This window comes from Amblyraja radiata, chromosome 17 (genome assembly GCF_010909765.2).
Source record: "Amblyraja radiata isolate CabotCenter1 chromosome 17, sAmbRad1.1.pri, whole genome shotgun sequence".
Lineage (NCBI taxonomy): Eukaryota > Metazoa > Chordata > Chondrichthyes > Rajiformes > Rajidae > Amblyraja > Amblyraja radiata.
In genome coordinates, this window is record NC_045972.1 from 43,380,431 (window position 1) to 43,403,835 (window position 23,405).

Genomic DNA, 23,405 nt, shown 5'->3' on the forward strand with positions numbered 1-23,405 from the left:
CAGCTGAAGTTGAATATTTCTATTTGCACCAGCAAAGTCCTTTATTACATTAGAAGTTGCAATGCTAGAGACTAATTTCACATAACAGGAAAACTGAAGATTTTGAAATTAAACAGTTCAAAGGTGTGTCGTGTGTATAGTGTTTGCCCATGTGCAGATCTTAGATTAAGGAAGTTCTTTTTACAGCAGCTAAATGTTAGATCGTGAAACCTGATCAAATCTGATAGAGGGTGATAAAATACTGCAGGTTGTAAAGTTGCTTTATAACCAAGGAAAATATCATGTCCAAAGCCCAAGATTAATGTTAAGATTATAAGTCGATAGCCTTTTAGTGACCAGGGTTTCTTGATTTATGGAACAATAAATTTTATTCATATTCAAGGCAGAAAATTCAAGGCATGAAAGGAGACCATTCAGCCCTTCATGCTCAGGCCAAGTAGAGAAGAACTACCCAGCCTAATCCCACATTCTAGCATTAGATCTGTAGCCAGGTAGGCTGTGGTTATTTATTTGCTCATCTAAATATGTGCTAGATAGTCAGAGAGCCATACATCGTGGAAACAGACCCTTCGGCCCAACTTTCCCAACATGTCCCACATGCCTGTGTTTGTCCCATATCCCTGTAAACCTATCCTATTCATGTATCTGTCTAAATGTTTCTTAAACGTTGCAATAGTACCTGCCTCAACTACCTCCGTCGGCAGCAGCTCGTTCCGTACACCCACCAACCTTTGTGTAAAACAGTTACCCATCAGATTCCTGTTAAACCTTTCCCCCCTCACTTTAAACCTACGTGCTCTGGTTCTCGATTCCCCTACTCTGGACAAGAGACTCTGTGAGTTTACCCGATCTATTCCTCTCATGACTTTATATACCTCATCCTCCTGCACTCCAGGGAATAGAGTCCCAGTTGCTTGTATATCCTTCGATCGTAACTTGTTGGTTATGAGCTCAAGTTGAAGTTCACATTTATTGTCACATGCACCAATTAAGGTACAGTGAAATTTGATTTACCATGCAGCCATACAACCAAAAAGAACACAATACACAACAGAATTTAACTCAAACATCCACCACAGTGGAATCAACATTCTTCAATGTGATGCAAGGCAATAACGTTCAGTCAATCTTCCTCCTTTGTTCACCCAATGGTCGGGACAAGAAACCCTCCGTAGTCACTGCTACGGACGGCCCAATGTACAAGCCTTTTCGTCGGGATGATCGAAACTCTGACGTCGTGACGGATCGGAACACATGGCTTGGAATTCCCGAATTGGCCACTTTCTGACCGGAGACCGGTGGTTGGAGCACTTCTTCTGCTGATTCCTGGCATGGGATCCCAGGCTCCGCGATGGAAAGTCCACGCCGCGCCCGCGGCTAGAAGTTCCGCAGACCGCGGCTTCACGATGTTATGGTCCGCAGGCCTGCTCGGAGCACTTCTTCTGGCAATCCCCGGCAAGGGATCGCCCCGCTCCTTGATGTTAGTCCCGCCGCGCCTGCTGATGAAGCTCTGGGCCGGTCTCCGAGAAAGGCCGCATCAATCCAGTTGTTAGGCCGTGAGGGGGGCAAAGATGCGACAAAGAGAAAAGTCGAAGTAAGTGACTGAAAACGGTTTCCCCCTATTCCCCCTCCACACTAAAACATACATATAGACATATTAAAAAACAAAAAAAAGTCGAAAGGACGAACACGCTGCTGGTGAGGCTGCCACTCACGGCGCCACCCGAGGAGGTGACTTTGGTCAATAGAGTTTTATATACATAGGTAATCTCCTGCCTTGGAAATGATGAAAGAGTAAGCAATATACCCTCAACTATCTGAGCTGTAGCTGTCATTGATTAATTGAAATGAACAAACTACCCAAATGCAATCAATGAAATTATAATTGGATAGATTGCACACGATTGAGTGATTCACTGTTCTGGATTACCCAAAGGTGTGATTCTGCCCCTTTTTGAGTTTATAAATCCAAAGCCTATTTGCAAAAATGGGAGCCCCAGAGCTATGTCAATGTTTTCTCAATGCTGTGCATTATTTTGATCAGCTTCTAAAATACTTGAAAATAGGTCAATAATTTATACCATCAATCAGGGATAATACCCAAAAGAGAGTCCAAGAAAGAGGGAGCAGAGAAAGTATCTATTATTGTATTGAAGATAGACACGAAATGCTGGAGTAACTCAGCGGGAACTCAGCATCTCTGAGTAGAAGAAATGGTTGGTGTTTCGTCAAGACCCTTCTTTAGACTGAGAGTCAGGGGAGAGGGAGACACAGAGATAAAGAAGGGTAAGGTGTGAAAACGAGAAATCAAAGGGGACGAAGTTCAAGGAAAATGTAGTATAGATTATTGTTGGCTGGGGGAAGGTGACTTAAGAAGGGACTCGACCCTGTCCCGCTGAGTTACTCCAGCATTTTGTGTCTATCTTCAATGTAAACCAGCATCTGCAGTTCCTTCCTGCACATCTATTACTATATTTTATTATCTTTGCCGTGACGTTTGGTAATTATATGTTACAAGCAATTTGGTTAAACACTGAAGAATCTTATTGATAGATTTCCTACAGAAGGTCTTGGCCTGTGAATGGTGCAGAGAGACATTAAGATGGAAAAGTTATGAGATATCTTTCCAAGAGATTACATTTTGAAATCAATAATAAGAGCTGATTACGTTTAAACTTTTGTGATGAAACCAGCGGATGAGATACTCAATTTTTACAAACATATTAATGAAAACTTAAAAGTCCATTTTTTAATTTGAGCCTGTAATAACTTTAATATGGCAGCAAACCAAGTAGAAATGTCCTATATCATTTTTACTGTATTGGTTTAGCATTGAACTCATCTTTATTAAGATTAATATAATCTCTATAATAATCCTGCATCATTACTTTAAAAAAAATTCTGTTGGGAGACTAAATCTTTCAAAGCAGTTTCACTGCGAATATCCTACCTATCTTGGACATTGCACTAGCTTTTTATTTAAACTCATTTCGACTGAACAAGTTATTAAAATTGCACCAAATCAAATTATTCTGCCTTCATGTTAGGTCATTAGTTTGTAGCTCATAGCTGATTTCTTGCTTGGAAAGCAGTCAAATAAATATCTTGGTGCTTTATATGAATCTAATGGCATATATGATGTAAGTAATTATCAGCATGTTGTCATATTACCAGAATTACACAGTATGAGTATTGGTATTGTTTTAAATTAAACAGGAATATTTGATAGATTGTAATGTATTATATTTTGCTTTCAGTAAGTCCATATATTCCTAAAATTATTGAAAACTAGGGGTCAAATTTTAGGGAACACCATTTTGGGTTAAAAAAAACTTTGACATCATAATTCACAAAATTGTGTGTCAAAAATTATATTCCCTTGATTTTGCAAATCTGCAATCATGGGTTTATTCTTTCCATCTGATTGGTACCAGAAAGTAATTTGGATCTCAGTTGGTTTTAGTTTCTGGAAGGTTACATTTGCAACCTCTACATTTTGTACAGTATGATAATAATTTGCCTGATGCATGCAACTTTATTGTTTATATATGTGGGTAAAGCTGATATAATGTATAAATTGTTGCCTGCAGATAGTATCATGTATTTACAGTGTTGATCAAAGATCTGTTGGCAACAGTGAATTGGCTTGGTAATCATTATCATTGGTGAATGAACACTGATGGAATTAACTTTTGTTGTTTGATTACTTCAGGTTCTAAAAATGTATAAAGACTTGAAATGCTCGTATTACTTCTGATTATAATCTCTACTTTCAGATGTTCAAATGGAAAAACATTCTTATTTGAAATGTTATACGTATGCCTTTAACAATAATATGTCCTTACCAATGGAAATTAGCATAGTTCTGACTCTTCGCAGAATCATGGAATCAAAATCAAAATCATAGAATCAAAATGAAACCATTCAACTCTCCAAAAAAAACCTTCCAATTAATCCAACTCTGCTCTTTGCCAAAGCGCTGCAAATTTTTCCTTTTCAAGTATTCATTCAATCCACTTTTAAAAGTTTCTATCAAATCTGCTTCCACCGTCTTTTCAGACTGCGCATTCCAGATGTTTTAAAGCAACTATTAGAGTCGATCGCTTTTTAGGCTGTCTAACTGTTCCAGGAGGCTAGTAAAGTTTTGCTGGAGTATGTGAAATAGGGAAATCAAATGCTTTGCCATGCCACAACTTTTTGACTTTTCTTTCTATTCCTAAAAGTTTAAACAGTCCAGTCTTACATTGTCAATTGACCTCTTTTATTTAAAGCATCAATGTGCTTTTAAGAATTGTGTGTACATTGAATTCACTGGTTTTCATGCAAAAAGAAGAATCAGTGGGAACGGCCCATGTTGTTTTGATCAATCCACATAATAAAACTTTGATGTGCAGAATGCCGACAACAAAAGCCACAAAATTGGAGAACTTGGCTTGCTACAACATTAGATGATTTGCAACATAATTTGTGATCAAGTAATCAAAGCACTAAATGCTGGTGATAGGTAACAGACCAGGGAACATTTGTGGAGAGAGAAACAGACTTGATGTTTAACGGTTATGACCTTTCAATTTTAATCCTGTTTCTCTCTCCACATATGCTGTCTAACCTGGTGAGTATCTCTATCAGTTTCGGTTTTTATTTCAGATTTACAGCAATTTTTGTACTACTTTTCCTGATAATGCTTGTATTACGTTTCCTGATCATGTATGTATGGAATTATAATGCAACTTGTTCTGATCATCAAATTGATATAGTGTATGTCACTAGCACACATCTGAATTTATATAGAATACTTTATGTTGTCAATCTGAATTCAATGCCAGCACTGCTAAATTGGAATTCAACAATCCAGATAATAACATTCTCTGCCTCAGAAGGCAGTGGAGCCCGATTATCTGGATGCTTTCATGAGAGAGTTAGATAGAGTTCTTAAAGATAGCGGAGTCAAGGGATATGGGGAGAAGGCAGGAAAGGGGTACTGATTGTGTATGATCAGCCATGATCACATTGAATGGCAGTGCTGGTTCGAAGGGCCGAATGGCCTACACCTGCACCTATTGTCTATGCATCTGTCAAGCAGGCAGGAGAACTAGGTGTTTGGCAACCGATAATATGCCACCTCCAACTCCTCTCCTCACCCCACCAGCTAACTACATCCCAACCCAGTACCAACCCCATCCCCCAATTCAGACACAATGAATGACCTAACAATTTGCTGGTTATTGCTTTTTAAGGTAAATTAACTATGTGCCAATGTTTGATTCTTGGATACCAATGGAGTTTGAGAAGTCATAGGGCTGGCTTGTTATAGTATCTACTTCTACCTCCTCCCTGGCAGCACATTCGAGGCACCTCCACAAACTTGCACCCCATAATTCCTTTGTACTTTGATACTCCTAAGGGTATGATGTTTATTGTATACTTTACTCTTGCCATTGACATTCCAAAATGCAACACCTCATACTTGCCTTAATTAAACTCTATCTGCCATTTCTCCAGTCATATTTCCAACTGATATGTATCCTTTGACAACCTTCCCTACTCTCCACAACTCCACTGATTTACCTGCCAATTGCGATTTTACTAATCAGACTATCTACATTTAATTCCAAATCATTTCACAAACGACTGAGGTCCCAACAGTGATCCTTGCAGAACACCACTGATCACAGACCTCCAGTCTGAGAAGCAGCTCTCCACCACTGACTTGTCTCTTCTATGACCAATCTAATTTTGCATAGGAAATGAATTGAGGAAATGGGAAGAAAACTAGAAATTAAATACATCTAGAAGGACAGAAAGTGTTGGACGAGGTCTAGGAAAGAAGAGGGATATAGATAAAAAGAAAGAAAAGGGAAATAAAACCTGAAGAAATAAAATTGATACGTTCTGGCGATTAGAATAATGTTAAGAATAATTCCTAAGCTGGTGTAAAGAGGGGAATAAAACCAGAAAGTCAATTATGTTAAAGAAGCTGACTTAATGGTTTAGTCCACTTTTCTCAATATATCTCTAATTAAATTTAGTTGCTTTTGAAATTGACATTTTATTAAATGTAACTGATTTGACATGGAGTCAGACAGCAGAGAAACAAGACATAGCAACTGCCTCCATGCTGGCCATCACATACTTACCCATACTAAGCCGATTTTACCACACGTGGGCTCTACCTTTCTGCACTTCATGTGCTTATCTAAGTACATCGTAAATACTCATGAGTAGTTATATTCAGTTGCAGCATAGCCTCCTTGTTCTTGTTTCCAAGTATCCCCTATTTATCTAGGTGTTATGCTGCCTTCAGGGATCTCTGCACATGTGCACGAAGGTCCTTCTGTGTAAATGCTTTGTCCTGCCTTTATTCCAGCTTTCTTCCACTCCTCTATTCCCCCCCCCCCCCCCCCCAAAATAAAACGTTGGTCCCGATCCAAAACATACCTGTATCCACGTTCTCCAGAGATGCTGCGTGACCTACTGAGTTACTCCAGCACTTTGGGACCTTTTATGTATTTGTTTGTTCATTTGAAAGTAATGTGATTTACAAGCATTAAAAAAAGAAAAACTGCTGGAGGAACTCAGCGGAACAGGCAGCATCAGTGGGGGGAAACAGACAGACAACGTTTCAGGTTAGGACCCTTCTTTAGGTCCACAATAATAGCCCTGTCCCACGGTACGAGTTCATTCCAGGAGCTCTCCCGAGTTTGCCCTGATTTGAACTTGGAGATTTACGGTAATGGCCACTCGTCGGTACTCTGGGCTCTCGTGGACATTTTTTCAACATGTTGAAAAATCTTCACGAGTCTTCCCGTGCTTACCTGCCGTTAGTGAGTCTTCCCGAGTACCTGCCGTTAGCGTTACGAGCCGCTAAGTGACGTCCCAGAGCTCCGACGTACCCGCTACATTCATTCTCTGTGCTTACCACGAGTTTGATTTTTTTTTAATTCGGGAGAGCTCTTGGAATGAACCCGTACCGTGGGACAGGGCTTTAAGAACTGAATGCAAAACCTCAGATCTAAAAAATACAGGAAGTGCTCGTTATTCGAGATGCCATGTTTTGGTCAAGGCCTTACCTTTGTTTTCAAGTACATTTTAAATTTCTGTGGCAGTGGTCAAAAAAGTTTTTCATTATTTATTTATTATTATTATTATTATTATTATTACATTGCATTATTTATTTTCTTCACCATCTTCACTAAAATAGATTATCTATTCACATCTCATTGAAGTTGACTTGTTGCTTTTGTTTAACTACATCATAACACATGAAAGATACCACAATGGCTTTACAATTTTCTGTATAATGCAAACAATTTCTTTTTATATTTGTTCTTATTTTTCTTGCCAATGAATTCCCATGTCAGTATACCCTAGTGGCTAAATGGATTACTCTGTATAAATACATTATTAAAATAAAACATAACTCCATTGTCATTCTTAGTAGTTGAGCTCGGGATTATTTGGGTTATTTGCAAAACCTTTCAGTGCTTCCATCTCCTTTTTTTTCTTTTCTAATTTGAATATGAAAAGCTTATTCAATTCAAAGGCCATTACTTTAATGACACCTGGCAGACATTTGATTTATTAGGTTTAGAGAAAAAAAAATCCACTAAATATTTCATCATGCCCTGCTAATCCTTGTAATATTGCCAGATGAAGCCTTGTTTCTGTATTAGCAGAGACAGAATGGTGCGTAATTTTCTTGTCATCTTTGTAAAATTTCCATGAATCTGCTGAATTATAAAACAGATTTCTTGAAATATTCAGATTTTGGTTTGTGGTAAAAGTACCTGAAAATACATAATAAAAGAAATAAGATTCATGGTTTAATGTCCACGCCGCTGAGGACGTCCCGCAGCCCCGACGTCGGACTTACAACACCCCAGCGAGCGGTCCTGAACATCGGGCCGCCCGTAGCGGCAACTGCGGAGGGCACGGGGAGGCCCTGACCACAGGGAACAATGGAGGAGGAGACTGACTTTGGTGCCTTCCCACACAGTGGGAAACTTTGATTCTGCTGTGTGGGGATGTTTTATGTCAAACCCTATAGTGTGTTGTGTCCCTTTTTTTAATTGTATGGCTGTATGGGAATTTCATTTCACTGTGCCATCTGGCACATGTGATGAATAAATCTATCTTGTATGTTGTATCTTTCAAGGGTCCTAAAGGCAAGTAAGTGGAAAATTAACTTCTCATGAGAATGCCTTGAGTCATTTTACAGGATGAGACACCTATTCATTGAAATTGCAATAAATTTGTAATCTATTTTGTCTTTTATTTTGTTTTATTTTTTTGTCCCTACAGCCATCAGAAAAGATCCGAATTGAGATTGTATCTCTGACTCTAGGCCAAGACAGTCCAATCCTAAACGATGAGACTATTCAACGACTGTTTGTTGAATTCAGATTCTACAACTTGCCAGCTGAAGAGACTCCGTTATCTCTTCCAAAGCCAAGCAGTGGACAATGGATCAGTTATAATCACAGCAATGGTAAAGCTAAAATAAGTTAAACCGGCTAACTGAACATGTTTCCTCCAAGGATTGCCATTTGTTAATGAGCCAGGTTACCAACTAATGAAAAATGTTTCATTTAACAATCTGCTAGAAAAAAAAAACCCTTTGCATTAATGCATTACATTATATTTAACAAAATGAAGCCAACAAAATTAACAGTTGTCAGTCATAAGATAGCAGCACAGGAGTTAACTGTTCACAATTGTGTTGGTGGTTGTTAATTCTGCTAAATCTGCTTTTCTTCTTTCTGAGGCATCTTATTACAAACACCCTTTAATCGGAGAACAGTTAGTTGACGCTAGGTGCAGATAGAATTAATAAAGAAATTATGTGTGGAATCATCAAGTTAATGGAAATGGAGAAACGAGGAAATGCAGATGCTGGGATCTTGAGCAAAGCACAAAGTGCTGGAGTAACTCAGTCGGTCAGGCAGCATCTCTGGAGGACATTGATAGGTGATGTTTTGGGCCAGGCCCCTTTTTCAGATTGATGCTGCTAGCCTGAAGAATGAACAAACAAATGAATTAATTGATTGATTGATTGATTGATGAGTTTTAGTATTCACATACAAGGAATTTGCCTTGGTGCTCCGCCCTCAAGTGACAACATGACATAAAGTGACATTTAGGAATGACACATAAAACATTAAACATTAATAATAAAACATTATTGATTAAACATGTGAATTAAATAAAATACCAGAGCAAAATACCAGAGTAGAACAGAGAACTGTCCCAACCTGAAACATCACCTATCCATGGCCGCCGGAGATGCTGCCTGGTCCGTTGAATTATTCCAGCACTTTATGTTTTGCTCAAGTTAATGCAAATCTCAGATTCCATACTATTTTCAAAAAAACATTTGCTGTTGTGAGAAGATAGACATAAAAAGCTGGAGTAAACTCAGCGGGTCAGACAGCATCTCTGGAGAAAAGGAATAGGTGACGTTTCTGGTCGAGACCATTCTTTGTTGTGAGGATGTCTATGAATCTCTTTTAAAAATATCAATGAACTATTAAGTAGTTTCTAGAACTGTTTCAATATTATTTCAACAAAAAAAATCAGTAAAACAAATAATCATCATTTATTATGTTTGATAATGAATAAGTAATGCTTAACTATTGAAAATCACTTAAATCCAATAAAGGTCCAATTATTGATCATAATTTTTAATAGCTCACAATATAAATGCAAACAAATAATAGATTTTAAATATTGGAATATATATTGCCAATAAGTATACAAAAACTTACATATTTTTAATGAGCTGGTAGTTTCATAAATTATTATTATTTTGATGGATTAAATCGCAATTATTTTTCCACCTCGGGTTGAACACATTCTAAATAATGTTGCAATGATAAAGCTTGAAAGAAGCTTTTAAAAGGCATACTTTCCTCATTCAAATCAGGATACAGTGCACACATCTGGAAATATGCCAAGAATTAAACTTGCTGAATAATAAATAAGGATAATCTCTGTTATGACTATATTCAGATTTTTTTTTTTAATGTCAAAAGGTAACTTCAATTAGTTTGCTTTCTTTATCTGATTTATTGACATGCCGCTCAGTTTTAATTCTATAATAAAGGTACAATTCCAGGGATGCAGAGCATTCTGTATTAAATATGCGAAAAAGAGCTTTGCTGAGGTACAAAAGGTAGATTTACAACATGGAGATCATTGTAACAACAGCAGCATCGGGAGTGGGTGTAAGAGCCAGGCACGGCGGCAACAAGAGCAATGTCCCAGCAAGTGAGCAGGATTCCACAGGCTGCAGCAGTGGCAAAGGGTCCTGGAAGTGATAGCAGCAGTAGAAAATGAACCAGGGTAGGGCGCTGGGGAATCCCGGAGGCAGCAACTATGAAAGGAGGTCCTGAGACAGCAGAGATCCTCCTGAGATCAGCAACGTCCCACTGGTTGGCAGCAAAACGCAAGGTTGTGCGGGATTATGAAGTTCACATGATGGGAGGGAAGTGCAAACATGGGAACAGCATAGAAACAGGTGATGTGGTTTTAATTTTAGTTTTAAAGATGCAGGTCCATCGGCCCATGATGACTTATCGATCACCCATACTAGCTCCAGGTTATCCCACTTTCTGGTCAACTTCATCAATGGTGCCATCCCTAAAAGTGCAGCCCTGAATATTTGGCCACCTCTCACTCTAATTCTCCTTCTCACACCTGTTATGACTTCTCTGTTTTTGGCCTGCCACATCACTGCAAAAATGCCTACGTAATCTGAAGGAACGAAACTCATTTTCCATTTAAACACTTTGATGCCCTCCAGACGTAATATTGATCAATGTCAGGTAACCTCTGCTTTTTATTTCCTCTTCACTGAGGTTGCAAATCTCTGCTTCAAATTTTTTTTTCTTTTCTGTTTCCCAACTAGAACATAGAATAGCACAGCATGAACGGGCCCTTCGGCCCACAACCTCTGTGCCGAACATGATGAAAAGTTAAACTAATCTCAGACCGCATGCGGTTCACATCACTCCATTCCCTGCATATCCACTGTTCAAAAATGTGCGTCTTTTGAATTACTACCTTGACAACTTTCATCTGCATTCTGTCACAGATATTCACTTTGTTTCCATCCCTCTGCCTGCAACCGAACATGCAGTTTTCTCCCTTTTCCAATTCCAACGCAGGATTTGTGATCCAAAATGTTGACTTTGCTTCTCTCACCATTAATGCTGCTTGACATGCTAAATACTTTAAACGTTCTGTATTTTAATTTCAGATTTCCAGCATTTATAGTTTTTTTTACTGTGCTGGAAATTAAATTCTGTCTCAGTGATGTGCAGGAAGGAACTGCAGATGGCGATTTATACCAAAGATAGACAAAAAATGCTGGAGTAAGTCAGCGAGTCAGTCAGCATCTCTGGGGAAAAAGGATGGGTGACGTTTTGGGTCGGGACCCGTGTTGGGAACTGCAGATGATAGTTTATACTGAAGATAGACTCAAAATGCTGGAGTAACTCAGCGGGTCTAGCTGCAGCTCTGGAGAAAAGGAATAGGTGACATTTCAGGTTGGAATCCTTCCAAAGACTGAAAGATAGAGGTGTGGGGAGGAGGTGAGACTCAGTGATGTTCTTCACAAAGTAATATTTGAATCCGCTTTTTTAAACTCAAACTTGAACGTAGCCTCTCGCATTATATAATCATTGTAGGAAGAAATTAGAAGATAAATAAAAACCAGCGTACGTTTGTGCGGCTCAGTATTAAAGAACTGAATTGTTTCTAGTTCTGACAAAAGGCCATGCTGTAAGTTTTACTTAGTGCATTATGCTACACCTCTGCCTGAGCAAAGTTGTGGCAGATGTAGAGGATTAAATTACTAGCAATGTCAGGAAGGACAACTGCACTGCCATATACCATCATTATCACCAACTCCATGGGTGAAAGAACATGCAGTAAATCCCTTCAATATATGGCAATAAGTGGTGCCGGCTTTTCCAATTGACACTGTCAGTGCCATTAACAGCAAGTGACAGTTATGTGGCACAGTCAAACATTGCCTGTATCATTTTCTGACAGGACGCATATAAAACTGCCACCAATGTGACATGTGATCACATGATCTTAGATTTAATACCACTATACCTTTCAGCTTGCTATCTCTAGCAGGGTAAACATGGAAAGGGGAAGAAATGGAGGCCTGCTTTTATGTGCTTTTCTAAATGGAATGTAAAATTGTTGATGTCAGTTTGCATCAAATAACGTGCGCCGTCATTTCTTGACAGTGATCCATGTGGATAAAGAAACTAACCAGCAGAGGCGGCAGTTCCTCGGGACAGTGCTTCAGGGACTCGAGTCAAACCTTGAGAGGTAAGTATTAATGGCAGTTGTTGTCACTGCAGTTTCTTCAGGATGTAAGGACTTGTATAGCAATAGTCAGAACTTCTGTACATTGTCTAGAAGTACTTTTAAATTACCTTGTACTGGTAAAAACTGGTGTAGCATGCCAACCCTTTTTAGCTTCTCATTGAATCACAGTAAATAACAATCTGAAGCTTTCTCCTGAATGTATTTATACTCTACGTGGTAAAAGAAAACTAAACTTGAAATAATAATAATTGAGCTTGAGTTATTTTTCATCTGTGCTTACAATAGCACAGGAGATAGTTTGGCCCATTTAGTCCATGTCGGTCCAATTCACATCCATCCAATTCCTCTTACTTGCCTATAGCTCGGTAACCTTATCCTTCTCACTTCCCCTTTTATCCTTTTGCCACTTACCGACAGGAAGAGGCAATTCACAGTCACCGATTAACCTACCGACACAGTGGTACAGTGGTAGAGATGCTGCCTTGCAGCACCAGAGACTCGGGTTCGATCCTGACCACGGGTGCTGCCTGTAAGGAGTTTGTACATTCTCCCCAAGACCTGTGTGGGTTTTTTTTTCAGAAGTTCCGGTTTCCTCTTACACTCCAAAACGTACAGGCTTGTAGGTTAATTGGCTTAGTAAAATTGTAAATTGTCCCTAATGTATGAAGGATAGTGGTAATGTGTGCGGATCGTTGGTCAGCACGGACTCGGGTGGGCCGAAGGGCCTGTTTCTGCTCTGTATCTCCAAATTAAACTGACCTAAAACATTTTGTAAAGTATAGGGATGAAACAAGAGCATTTGGAGGATATTCATAAGGTCACAGGATCTTGAAAACTCCATGCAGAAAGCATCCTATGTCATAATCAAACCCAGGTCATTGAAACTAGAAAGCAGCAGCATTAACTGCTGCATAGCTCTGCCACCACTAAGCAAGTGCACCACAACTATCAGAATAAGTTGCATTCAGACTTGGTGGCTCGGGTCAATAATAATCCACCTGCAAAGAAACTTACTCAGTGTCAAATGTTTTAAAATGTTCTGAAACTAAAATAAGCTACATTATATGTAAGTTCCCTTCCTTTCTCATGATGTGACAGCATCTGTTAGTGAGGCTTTCAATTAGTATTCATTGCATCAAAGTAAAGCACAGAGGTTAGCAACTGGAGGTCTGCCTGTTTCACTTTTCTGTCCTTCCATCATCATTGACAAAGATGGAAATCTTAGAAATCATACATTTGGTGAGATATAACCTCGTGAATGGTGCAAGAAAATGGCCTAGAAACATAATCGCTGTACTGTTTTATTCAGTATTATGTAAATGAAAATTGATAATTAATGGAGTTCATGTACAATAACAGAATTATTTTGTCCATGTGCTACTCCAAAGAATTGACTTGACATTGCTCATCAAAGAACACACTTGTGCCTATTTTGAGGTCAAGAATCTGTAAAAATCATTCCTTCTTATTTTTAAGTGATATAGAACAAAATTTGGTCATGTTGTCCTAGTATGATGGGGCTTAGTTTACAACAATATTATTTAGTAAAACTAAATTTGGATCAGGGGATTGAAGGCTTTGTAGCCAAGTTTGCAGATGATGCTAAGATAGGTGGAGGGGCAGGCAGTGTAGAGGAAGCAAGGACCCTGCAGAAGGACTTGGACAGGTTAGGAGAGTGGACAGAGAAGTGGCAGATGAAATTCAGTGTAGCAAAGTGCGGATTCATGCATTTTGGTAATAAGAATAAAGGCGTAGATTATTTTCGAAATGGAGAGAGAATCCAGAAATCAGAGGCACAAAGGGACTTGGGAGTGCTGGTGCAGAACTCCCAAAAAGTTAATGTGCAAGTCGAATCGGTAGTAAGGAAGGAAAATTCAATGCTAGCTTTTATATCAAGAGGACAGCAATAAAAAAACCAGAGGTGTAATGCTGGAGCTCTATAAGGTGCTGGTCAGGCCGCATTTGGAGTACTGTGAGCAAATTTGGGCCTTCATATCTGAGGAAGGATATACTGGCTCTGGAGAGGGTCCAGAGAAGGTTTACAAGAATGTTCCCAGGATTTAGTGGGTTAGCACATTTTGAGCTTTTTACAGCACTGTGCCTCTACTCGCTGGAGTTTAGAAGGTTGAGGGGGTCCTCATTGAAACTTACAGAATAATGAAAAGCGTAGATAGAGTGGATGTGGAAAGGATGTTTCCACTGGTGGGAGAGTCCGGGACCAGAGGTCACAGCCTCAGAATTAAAGGGCGCTCTTTTAGAAAGGAGGTGAGGAGGAACTTTTTTAGTTAGGGGTAGTTAATCTGTGGAACTCATTGCCACAGAGGGCTGTGGAGGTCAAGTCAGTGGATATTTTTATGGCAGAGATCGATAGATTCTTGATTAGAACAGGTGTCAAGGGTTATGGGGAGAAGGCAGGGAAATGGGATTAAGAGACAGAGATCAGCCATGATTGAATGGCAGAGTAGACTCGATGGGCCGAATGGCCTAATTCTAGTTTCACCTTCAACAGTCCACTGTGGAGACTGACTACTCTCGAGCTCACCATCTGCTTTTCAAGGTGCAACTCATCAGCGATCGCTCTCAAAGTCGAGTATCGAGTCCTCCTGGTGGATCCTCTGTGTTGGTCCTGTAATGGCTGAAGAGGCCGATCCTGGAGCCACAGACTTTATAGGGTTGTGCATGTTGTATGCACCTCCAAATGGATGACCGTGGCCAGACAGACAGACCTGTGTCTAACGGCATGGACTCTAGTATGGTTGGGAGTCTCTCCCTGCTGCAGCCTTCTTACGCCTTCTCCGCCATTGTGGTGCTCCACCAGTTTCACTGTTGAGGTCTTCGTCTTAGGCCACGCATCGTTGGGACCTCCCCTCTCGACCTGTCGACTGTGGGTGACCCTGCCAGCAGTATCGTTCCCGACTGTTTAGCTCTCAGGATTTTAAGCAAATGCAAACTTCTTCACCACTACAAGTAGCAATGTTACAAAATTTTGAGATTTTAAAAATCAAGTCTGTAATTTATCCCATCAGATAAAGCATAAAAATAAGTTTAATTTGACACCTAATTCACTTTCATATCTCAAGTATTTAAAAAGTTATGGCCATTTTCATACTGGGAAATGAGCATCTTGTTCCCTATTGATTTTCTATGGACATAACAAAAAAAGCTGTGATCGTGAACAGTCAAAAGCCCATAACTTTCTTAAAAATTAAGAGAACTGAATGAAATTTTCAGTTATCATAGATTGAAGCATTCTGAAACAAATATAAAATAATCTTACTTGGATGACCTGAAATTAAAGCATATAATTAGTTAGTTACCTAATTGTAGCTAATTTCAGACTTCAATTACTAGATCTAAACATCTATCCATTTCTTAATAAATGATTAACATTTTTAAATAGCCTAAATGTCCAAATAATATTCACAAATAATTCACAATAAAACATGATTTTTAAATCTCATTTACATTAATTTATAGGCCAAATGGAAGGAATTTAGTGTTTAATTGCTGTAAATAAATGCCCATTTAAATCAGCTTTCCAGTGGGTCCCTGTGGAACGCGCTGGTTTAGAACGTTCACATTGCGGTAGATTTGTGCCTCAAATGCCGAGAAAAATACTGCGCGATATAATGGGCCCAAATTGAGCTACTCGCAATAGTAAACTTTGTATAACGGGATCTTTAGAAGCCCTTTTTAATGTAAAAATATACAACCTAACTTCTGCTATCTGCTTTATGAGACCCTGCGGTTGCTGACGGTCGCGGGTTTAAAGATTGATTTTTAAACTACTATAACTATTATTCAAGGCCTTTAAACCTAATAATAGCTTTTGCGACGGGGTCTTCCAGCGATTTTTCGTTAATAATTAACTAGGCTGAACATTTTCGATTGGAACAGCTTAGAGAAAATCGCGTTTTAAACCCGCCCCCTCTAAACGGCGCCAAAATCGCGCACACCCACAACGGAAGATTTTCAAGGACGCTTCAGGTAGGCTTTGCAACATACCTACTACAAGTGGGTGACCCTCAGAGAAGAGGGGCCGGTGGAGATGGACATTAAAACGGAGAGAAGATATAATAACAACAGGTCTAATTAGTGCCAGTGGAAGTGGGTGATGCCAGTTGCCCCAAAAGGGAAGTCCTCCTTGCAAACGCTGTCAATGTGCATTTGATAGTCCACAATCTTCCATGTCTCAACCCAAAACGTCACCCATTCCTTCTCTCCATAGATGCTGCCTATCCCGCTGAGTTAATCCAGCATTTTGTGTTCATCACAGGTTTGCAAGTCACTTGTACATATCTACTGCACAGAATTACATCAAATCATTTTTTTAAATTCCAAACATTCCACTATAAGATGTATTTGAAACATGGTCTCTATTTCCTTTAACTCTGTTGCATCACTCAACCAGAAATTACTGAAACACTACACTTATGCCACAAGAGAAGCCTCCCAAAGCTGCACACAAGGATGGATTTGACCAGCATTCAAACAATGTTCCAACATACAGAGAAATATGGAAATAGCAGTTTGAACAAATACTTTATACATTTCTTAGGTAGAAGATTCTAAAAGCATCTTCTTCTGAAGACAAGTATCTGAACAAGGGTCTCGATCCGAAAAGTCACCCATTCCTTCTCTCCAGGGATGCTGCCTGTCTCGCTGAGTTACTGTCTCTATCTTCGGTGTGTGTGTAAACCAGCATCTGCAGTTCCTTCCTACACATAAAGTATTTCTGCCTGTCTTAAAGCCCTGTCCCACTGTACGAGTTCATTCAAGAGCTCTCCCGAGTTAAAAAAAAATCAAACTCGTGGAAGCACGTAGAATGTACGTGGCAGGTACGTCGGAGCTCGGGGACGTCTCTTAGCGGCTCGTAATGCTAACAGCAAGTACTCGAGAAACGCGGTAAGCTCGGGAAGACTCGTGAAGATTTTTCAACATGTTGTAAAATGTCCACGAGAGCCCCGAGTACCTACGAGCGGCAATTACCGTAAATCTCCGAGTTCGAATCAGGGCAAACAGGGCGAATCAGGTAGAAGATCCTAAAAGCATTCCAATAAAGTTGTTCGGCACGGACTTGTAGGGCCGAGATGGCCTGTTTCCGTGCTGTAATTGTTATATGGTTATATGGTTAATAACAACAGTTAAACAAGGGGCAAAAAGAAGAAACTGAAAATAATTACCACTGAAAGAAAGTATTAGAGAAACAACTGGAACTAAAGACTGACAAGTCCTCTGGAGTTGATAGCCTTCATTCTTGGATCTGAATAGAAGTGGCTGCAGTGATAGTGGATGCATCATGATCTACCAAAGTTTCCTAGATTCTGGAAAGGTCCCCGTGGATTTGAAAACCGCAAATGCAATGCTCTTGTCCAAGTAAAGATTGAGACAGAAAACTACAAACTATAGACCAGTTAAGCCACCAACTGTCATAGAAAAAGGTTAGAATCCAGTATAAAGGTAATTAATGTAGATTAGATTAGATTAGATTATTTAATGACCACACAGTCAAGCTGGTGGAATTCAGGTTCAGTACAGGATGTTACAAGGTAGGCTGATTCCCGTCAAACATAACATAAAACACAACATCATACAATATACAGTACATGCATGGGGAGGATATGTGCTGTTATAGTGTGTTCAGAATTCGGATTGCGTGTGGGTAAAAACTGTTTTTAAATCGAGATGTCTTGGCGGACAGTGAGCTGTAGCGCCTTCCTGATGGCAGCAGGTGGAAGATGTGGTGTGCTGGGTAGAGCATTTAGAGATCATAACATAATAAAGCAGTCAATATATTTTTATGAAGGGAATGTTTATTAAAATGTAATAAATTGATTAGTCTTCTGGAATGCAATGAAATGAGTAACAAACGTAAAATATTGTGTATTTTGGATTTCCAGAAGCTAGTAAGCTATCACACAAAGTGAATAGAGTATAAGAGTTTTTGCTGTGGGAATAATGTTTCACCATGGATAGAGAATTGAGTAGCTAACGGAAAAAAGATGGGCTGTAAAAAGGATCATTATTAGACTGGCACGCTGCAAATAATGGGATGAGTGGTAGGGCCTCAACTATTTATCTTAGTGATCGAAGTGTATTGAAGCGAAGTTTGCTGAGGTGCAAAGATAACAGCGAAAGCAAGCCATGATGAAGACCAAACAAGTCTTTGCAGGCTAGATGAGTGGGTACAGATTTAGCAATTGGAGCATAATGTGAGGAAATATTATTTTATCCAAGTTGGATTGAAAAGGAAAGGGACCACAGAATTATTCCGAAGAATCAAATCTAGGTTTCTTGTTATGTGAAACATGGAAAGTTAACATACAGGTACAAGAGGGAATGAAAGAATATGGAATGTTGACCTTTATTGCCAGGGTGTGGAGGACAATATCAGAGATGTCCTGCTTCTACTGAACAGGTTCTTGGTAAGACCACGTCCTGAGTACAGTATATTATTCTCAACTTCTTACTTAAAGAACGATATATTTGGATTGGAAATAGTTCAAACTGATTTATTCTTGGAATTAATTGGTTGTCTTCTGAGGAAAGATTCCCATTGCACTCTTGAAACATTTCTTGATGAAATATATGTTTGTTTTCTTTCCTAGCATAAAGTTTACATTAGTCAGTGATCCACCTGAAGATGAGCAGGACATGGAATGTGAAGATGTCGGCTTTGCATTCGTTAATCTGCGAGAGCTTTTCCAAACGGGAAAGGACATTGTTGAACAGGACATTGATAGTGAGTACATTTAACCGAAAGTTCACTATATTGAGTTCACGAACAGAATATATTACAATTTTATCCTGTAGAAACCAGGATCTGCGGATGGTGGTGTACAAAAAAAATACACAAAGTGACGAAGTAACTCAGCGGGTCAGGCAGCATCCCTGGAGAACATGGATGGGTGACATCTCGGGTCTGAAGAAGGGTCCCGACCCAAAACATAGCCTATCCATGTTCTCCAGGCATGCTGCCTGACCCGCTGAGTTGCTCCTGCATTTTACAATTTTACCCGGTGCCTTTCTTTGAATTGATGTCCCTCATATCTTTGATAAAGCTATTTGTTTGCACGTTGTTATCAGTCATTCAAAATATTTCAATTATATTTTGAAAGATGTCGGCTTTGCATGCGTTAATCTGCGAGAGCTTTTGTAATTATTATAAATATTAATTTGTAATTATTTTGTGGTAATTAATAGGAATGAAGCCAAGTACTGTGAAGATCATTATAAATCCAATGCCAGTTATTATTGCTATGGCAACTCAAATGATCTATAAATGAAAATTTATGGCAAATATGAAAACTGTTTCATATAGTTCACATCTTTTCAAGAGATGTACAGCAGTCTATTTCTCTTATGCTTTGCCTTTCTTCATCAGAAGTGCTATCTTATTCTCTTTTAAATATTTCTGTTAGATGCATCCCTTTTCCCCAGAGGAACTGAAAGAAATTAGAGACTTAAAAGACTATGCATGCCAGCAGTATATTTACACAATGTGGGATGTACATAAAGGAGGGATATTCACCCACTTGCTTTCTGCTCTGAGGCAGTTACATATCCCAAGGCTGCAATCATGTGCATATTAGAACTGAGTATCAGTACTGGGTTGTTGGGAGTTTGGAGTAATAGCCCATTACTCCATGGGGGGGGGATGTAGTCAATGAGAGAAAAGATAAAATAATGACTTTGGACTTGGCAGATGGCCAATGACTCTGAAGGGTCTGCCAACCTCTTAGCCATTCCCCCTCAGCTCCTCCTATACTATTTATGCATGGAGTGAAAGGCTGGTGTATCTGCCTGTCTGCAATCTTGCTGGACTTGCCATTAAATCCTCTGGGGAGCATTGTTGATCTATGATGGGACCCTAAGTGCACTTCACATCTGGCCCCTCAGCTTTACCCGAAGAGATGATATAGCTGCTGCCTCACAGCTCCAGAGATGCAGGTTCGATCCTGACCTCGGGAGCAGTCTGTGTGAGTAGTTTGTATGTTCTCCCTGTGACCGGGTGCAACGGTTTCCTCCCACATCCCAAAGATGTGCAGTTTTGTAGGTCAATAGGCCTCTGTAAAATTGCCCCTAATGTGTATGGTGGATGAGAAAGTGGGATAATATAGAGCTCGTACGCCCAGTTGATCGATGGTTGGCATGGACTTGGTGGGCTGAAGGGTCTATTTCCATGCTGTTTCTCCAAACTTAACCAAAGCCTAGAGTATAAATGCAGACATAAGTAATTTGAATGGAGTCACTAACCTTATGAAAAAATTGAGTTTCCTGACAGGCCAGTTATTAGATAAACTGAAAACACTGCCCATAAACCGGCATTAGGATAAGTGGTGAGGGAATTTAAATTGCCAAACTAATTTCATGTGTAAAAGGAGAAATCTAATTTCTCACGGGTATTTACACTGCAAAAGGAGGAATTTAATTTCCCAACGGTCTGTATATACCAGAGGAGGCTGTTGAGGCAGGTACAATAACAACATGTAAACGACATTTGGATAGATACATGGATAGGAACGGTGGAGAGAGATATGGATCAAATGTGGGCAAATGGGACTAGCATAGATGGACATCTTGGTTGTCATGAACAATTTGGGCAAGGGCTGTTCCCATGCAGTATGGCTGGTTAACATTGAAACGGCTAAAATTGGCAGAAACTAGTTTGCGTGCCATTTTTCTTCTGCTTACCCCCAAAGCCTCAGAAATTACATTTCTGCACCAAACTGCTATGGCCCAGAGAGATCAGCACACCAAAGATGTGCTCATGAGTTTTTACAGTTTAGTGTATGCCTGGGTTCATTAAGTTGCTGCCCACACACATAAATCTTTTGATGTGCAGCCAATTTTCCTGTAATCCAGCTGCGCCGTGGGCAGTTAAACTTTGAGCCAAATCTTTTGCCAGCCACCCATACAAAAAAAATGGTGGAATCCCGGTGGGTCTCTGGATCTTGTAGACATCTGTAACAAGGTTTCAGGAGTGGAGAAATCTCTCGTATCGTATGCTTGAGATCCCATTACAGGACTGCACCCAACAAACTTAGTATTAAACCAGTCAAGGAATTTAACAGTTGTGTTAGATGTTTAAAGTTGCTGCAATTCAATATTAACATTTACAATAATAAAAAGGAACTGCAGATGGTGATTTATACCAAAATACTGGAGAAACTCTGCAGGTCAAGAGTCAAGAGAGTTTATTGTCATGTGTCTTTGATAGGACAATGAAATTCTTGCTTTGCTTCAGCACAACAGAACATAGTAGGCATTGACTACAAAACAGATCAGTGTGTCCATATACCATTATATACGTAAATACATGAATAAATAAACTGATAAAGTGCAAATAACAGATAATGAGCTATTAATGTTCAGAGTTTTGTCCGAGCCAAGTTTAATAGCCTGATGGCTGTGGGGAAGTAGCTATTCCTGAACCTGGTCATTGCAGTCTTCAGGCTCCTGTACCTTCTACCCGAAGGTAGCAGGGAGATGAGTGTGTGGCCAGGATGGTGTGAGTCCTTGATGATACTGCCAGCCTTTTTGAGGCAGCGACTGCGATAGATCCCCTCGATGGAACGTAGGTTAGAGCCGATGATGGACTGGGCAGTGTTTACTACTTTTTGTAGTCTTTTCCTCTCCAGGGCGCTCAAGTTGCCAAACCAAGCCACGATGCAACCAGTCAGCATGCTCTCTACTGTGCACCTGTAGAAGTTAGAGAGCATCCTCCTTGACAAACCGACTCTCCGTAATCTGCTCAGGAAGTAGAGGCGCTGATGTGCTTTCTTAATAATTGCATCAGTGTTCTCGGACCAGGAAAGATCTTCAGAGATGTGCACGCCCAGGAATTTGAAGCTCTTGACCCTTTCAACCGTTGATATAAACGGGACTGTGGGTCCCCATTCTACTCCTTCCAAAGTCCACAATCAGTTCCTTGGTTTTGCTGGTGTTGAGGGCAGCATCCCTGGAGAAGGATAGGTGACATTTCTTCAGACAGATTGTGGGGGGAAGGGACTGGAAGCAGGAAAAGACCAGTCCAAAGCAGAGCCAGCAACAGATGTTCTCAGGCAGTGTCGTTTCCTAATAGGCTGATTGTTGGCTAGGAACGATATGATCCCAAAAGGGATGTTAAGAAGGAAATGCAGATGCTGGAAAATCGAAGGTAGACAAAAATGCTGGAGAAACTCAGCGGGTGAGGCAGCATCTATGGAGCGAAGGAAATCGGCAACGTTTCGGGTCGAGAAGAAGGGTCTCGACCCGAAACATTGCCTCTTTCCTTTGCTCCATAGATGATCCCAAAAGGGATACATCTTTGCAAACCGTGGAACTGGTTGACCGACCAGTGGAGGAGGGGATGGGGAGGGGAGTTTATGTTTACCTAAACTTAGAAATTAAACTTATTGACCATGAAAATTAAAAAATGCTAATTAAATGCACAAATTACACAAAAATAACAGCACCTTTGGCCCACCCAAAACGTAGTTTAAAAAAAAATCCTTATCCTTTAAGAAAGAATCTGTCTCCTGTCTATGGCGGGTTAATCCCAGTGTAAATCTGGGAAATCTGTCACTCAAGGTGTCTTGGCTTTAACAGCGGTTTGGGATTTGCTTGGTATGAATGCCTCAACACCAACATTTCCTTTTGGAATTCTGGGCTACAGCCAACATGAGTTAGTGCTGTGAGGAAAATTGCATTAAGCTTTATGCTATGATATCTGCAGAGATTTGAAGGTGGTTTTGTGAAGTGCACCAGTACCAATATGTTGGGAACACTAGCCAAGAAAAGTCAGTGATAATGTAAGCCCTCCTTTCCACCAATCTAAACAAAGTCCAATAGCCTTATAAAGTCTGAAGAAGGGTTCCGACCCGAAACGCCACCTATTCATTTTTCTCCAGAGATGCTGACTGACCTGCTGAATTACTCCAGAATTTTGTGTCTATCTTTGCTATAAACTAGCATCTGCAGTTCCTTCCTACACTCCAATTGCCATGTTGATATTAGTATGTGCTCAGTGGCCATCATAGGCCTGCACTCCTCGTGCTAAGTGGACATGCAAGGAATGG

At 39.9% G+C, this 23,405-nt stretch overlaps 1 protein-coding gene and 1 long non-coding RNA gene across 3 annotated transcripts in view; one reads left to right on the top strand and one right to left on the bottom strand.

Annotated features, from left to right (window-relative positions):
• Positions 1-23,405, top strand: part of rpgrip1l (RPGRIP1 like) — a 111,738-nt gene that overhangs the window by 83,835 nt on the left and 4,498 nt on the right. For both annotated transcript variants that reach the window (XM_033036326.1, XM_033036327.1), the window contains 3 exons: positions 8,302-8,488; positions 12,261-12,345; positions 18,954-19,087. In XM_033036326.1, coding sequence (XP_032892217.1) covers positions 8,302-8,488; positions 12,261-12,345; positions 18,954-19,087 — 406 coding nt within the window. The remainder of the gene's footprint in view (positions 1-8,301; positions 8,489-12,260; positions 12,346-18,953; positions 19,088-23,405) is intronic.
• Positions 3,920-19,194, bottom strand: LOC116982837. The gene is made up of 3 exons (XR_004414544.1): positions 19,163-19,194; positions 18,045-18,050; positions 3,920-3,930 (listed from the first exon to the last, which is right to left on the bottom strand). It is a non-coding gene; the product is annotated as an uncharacterized LOC116982837 (long non-coding RNA).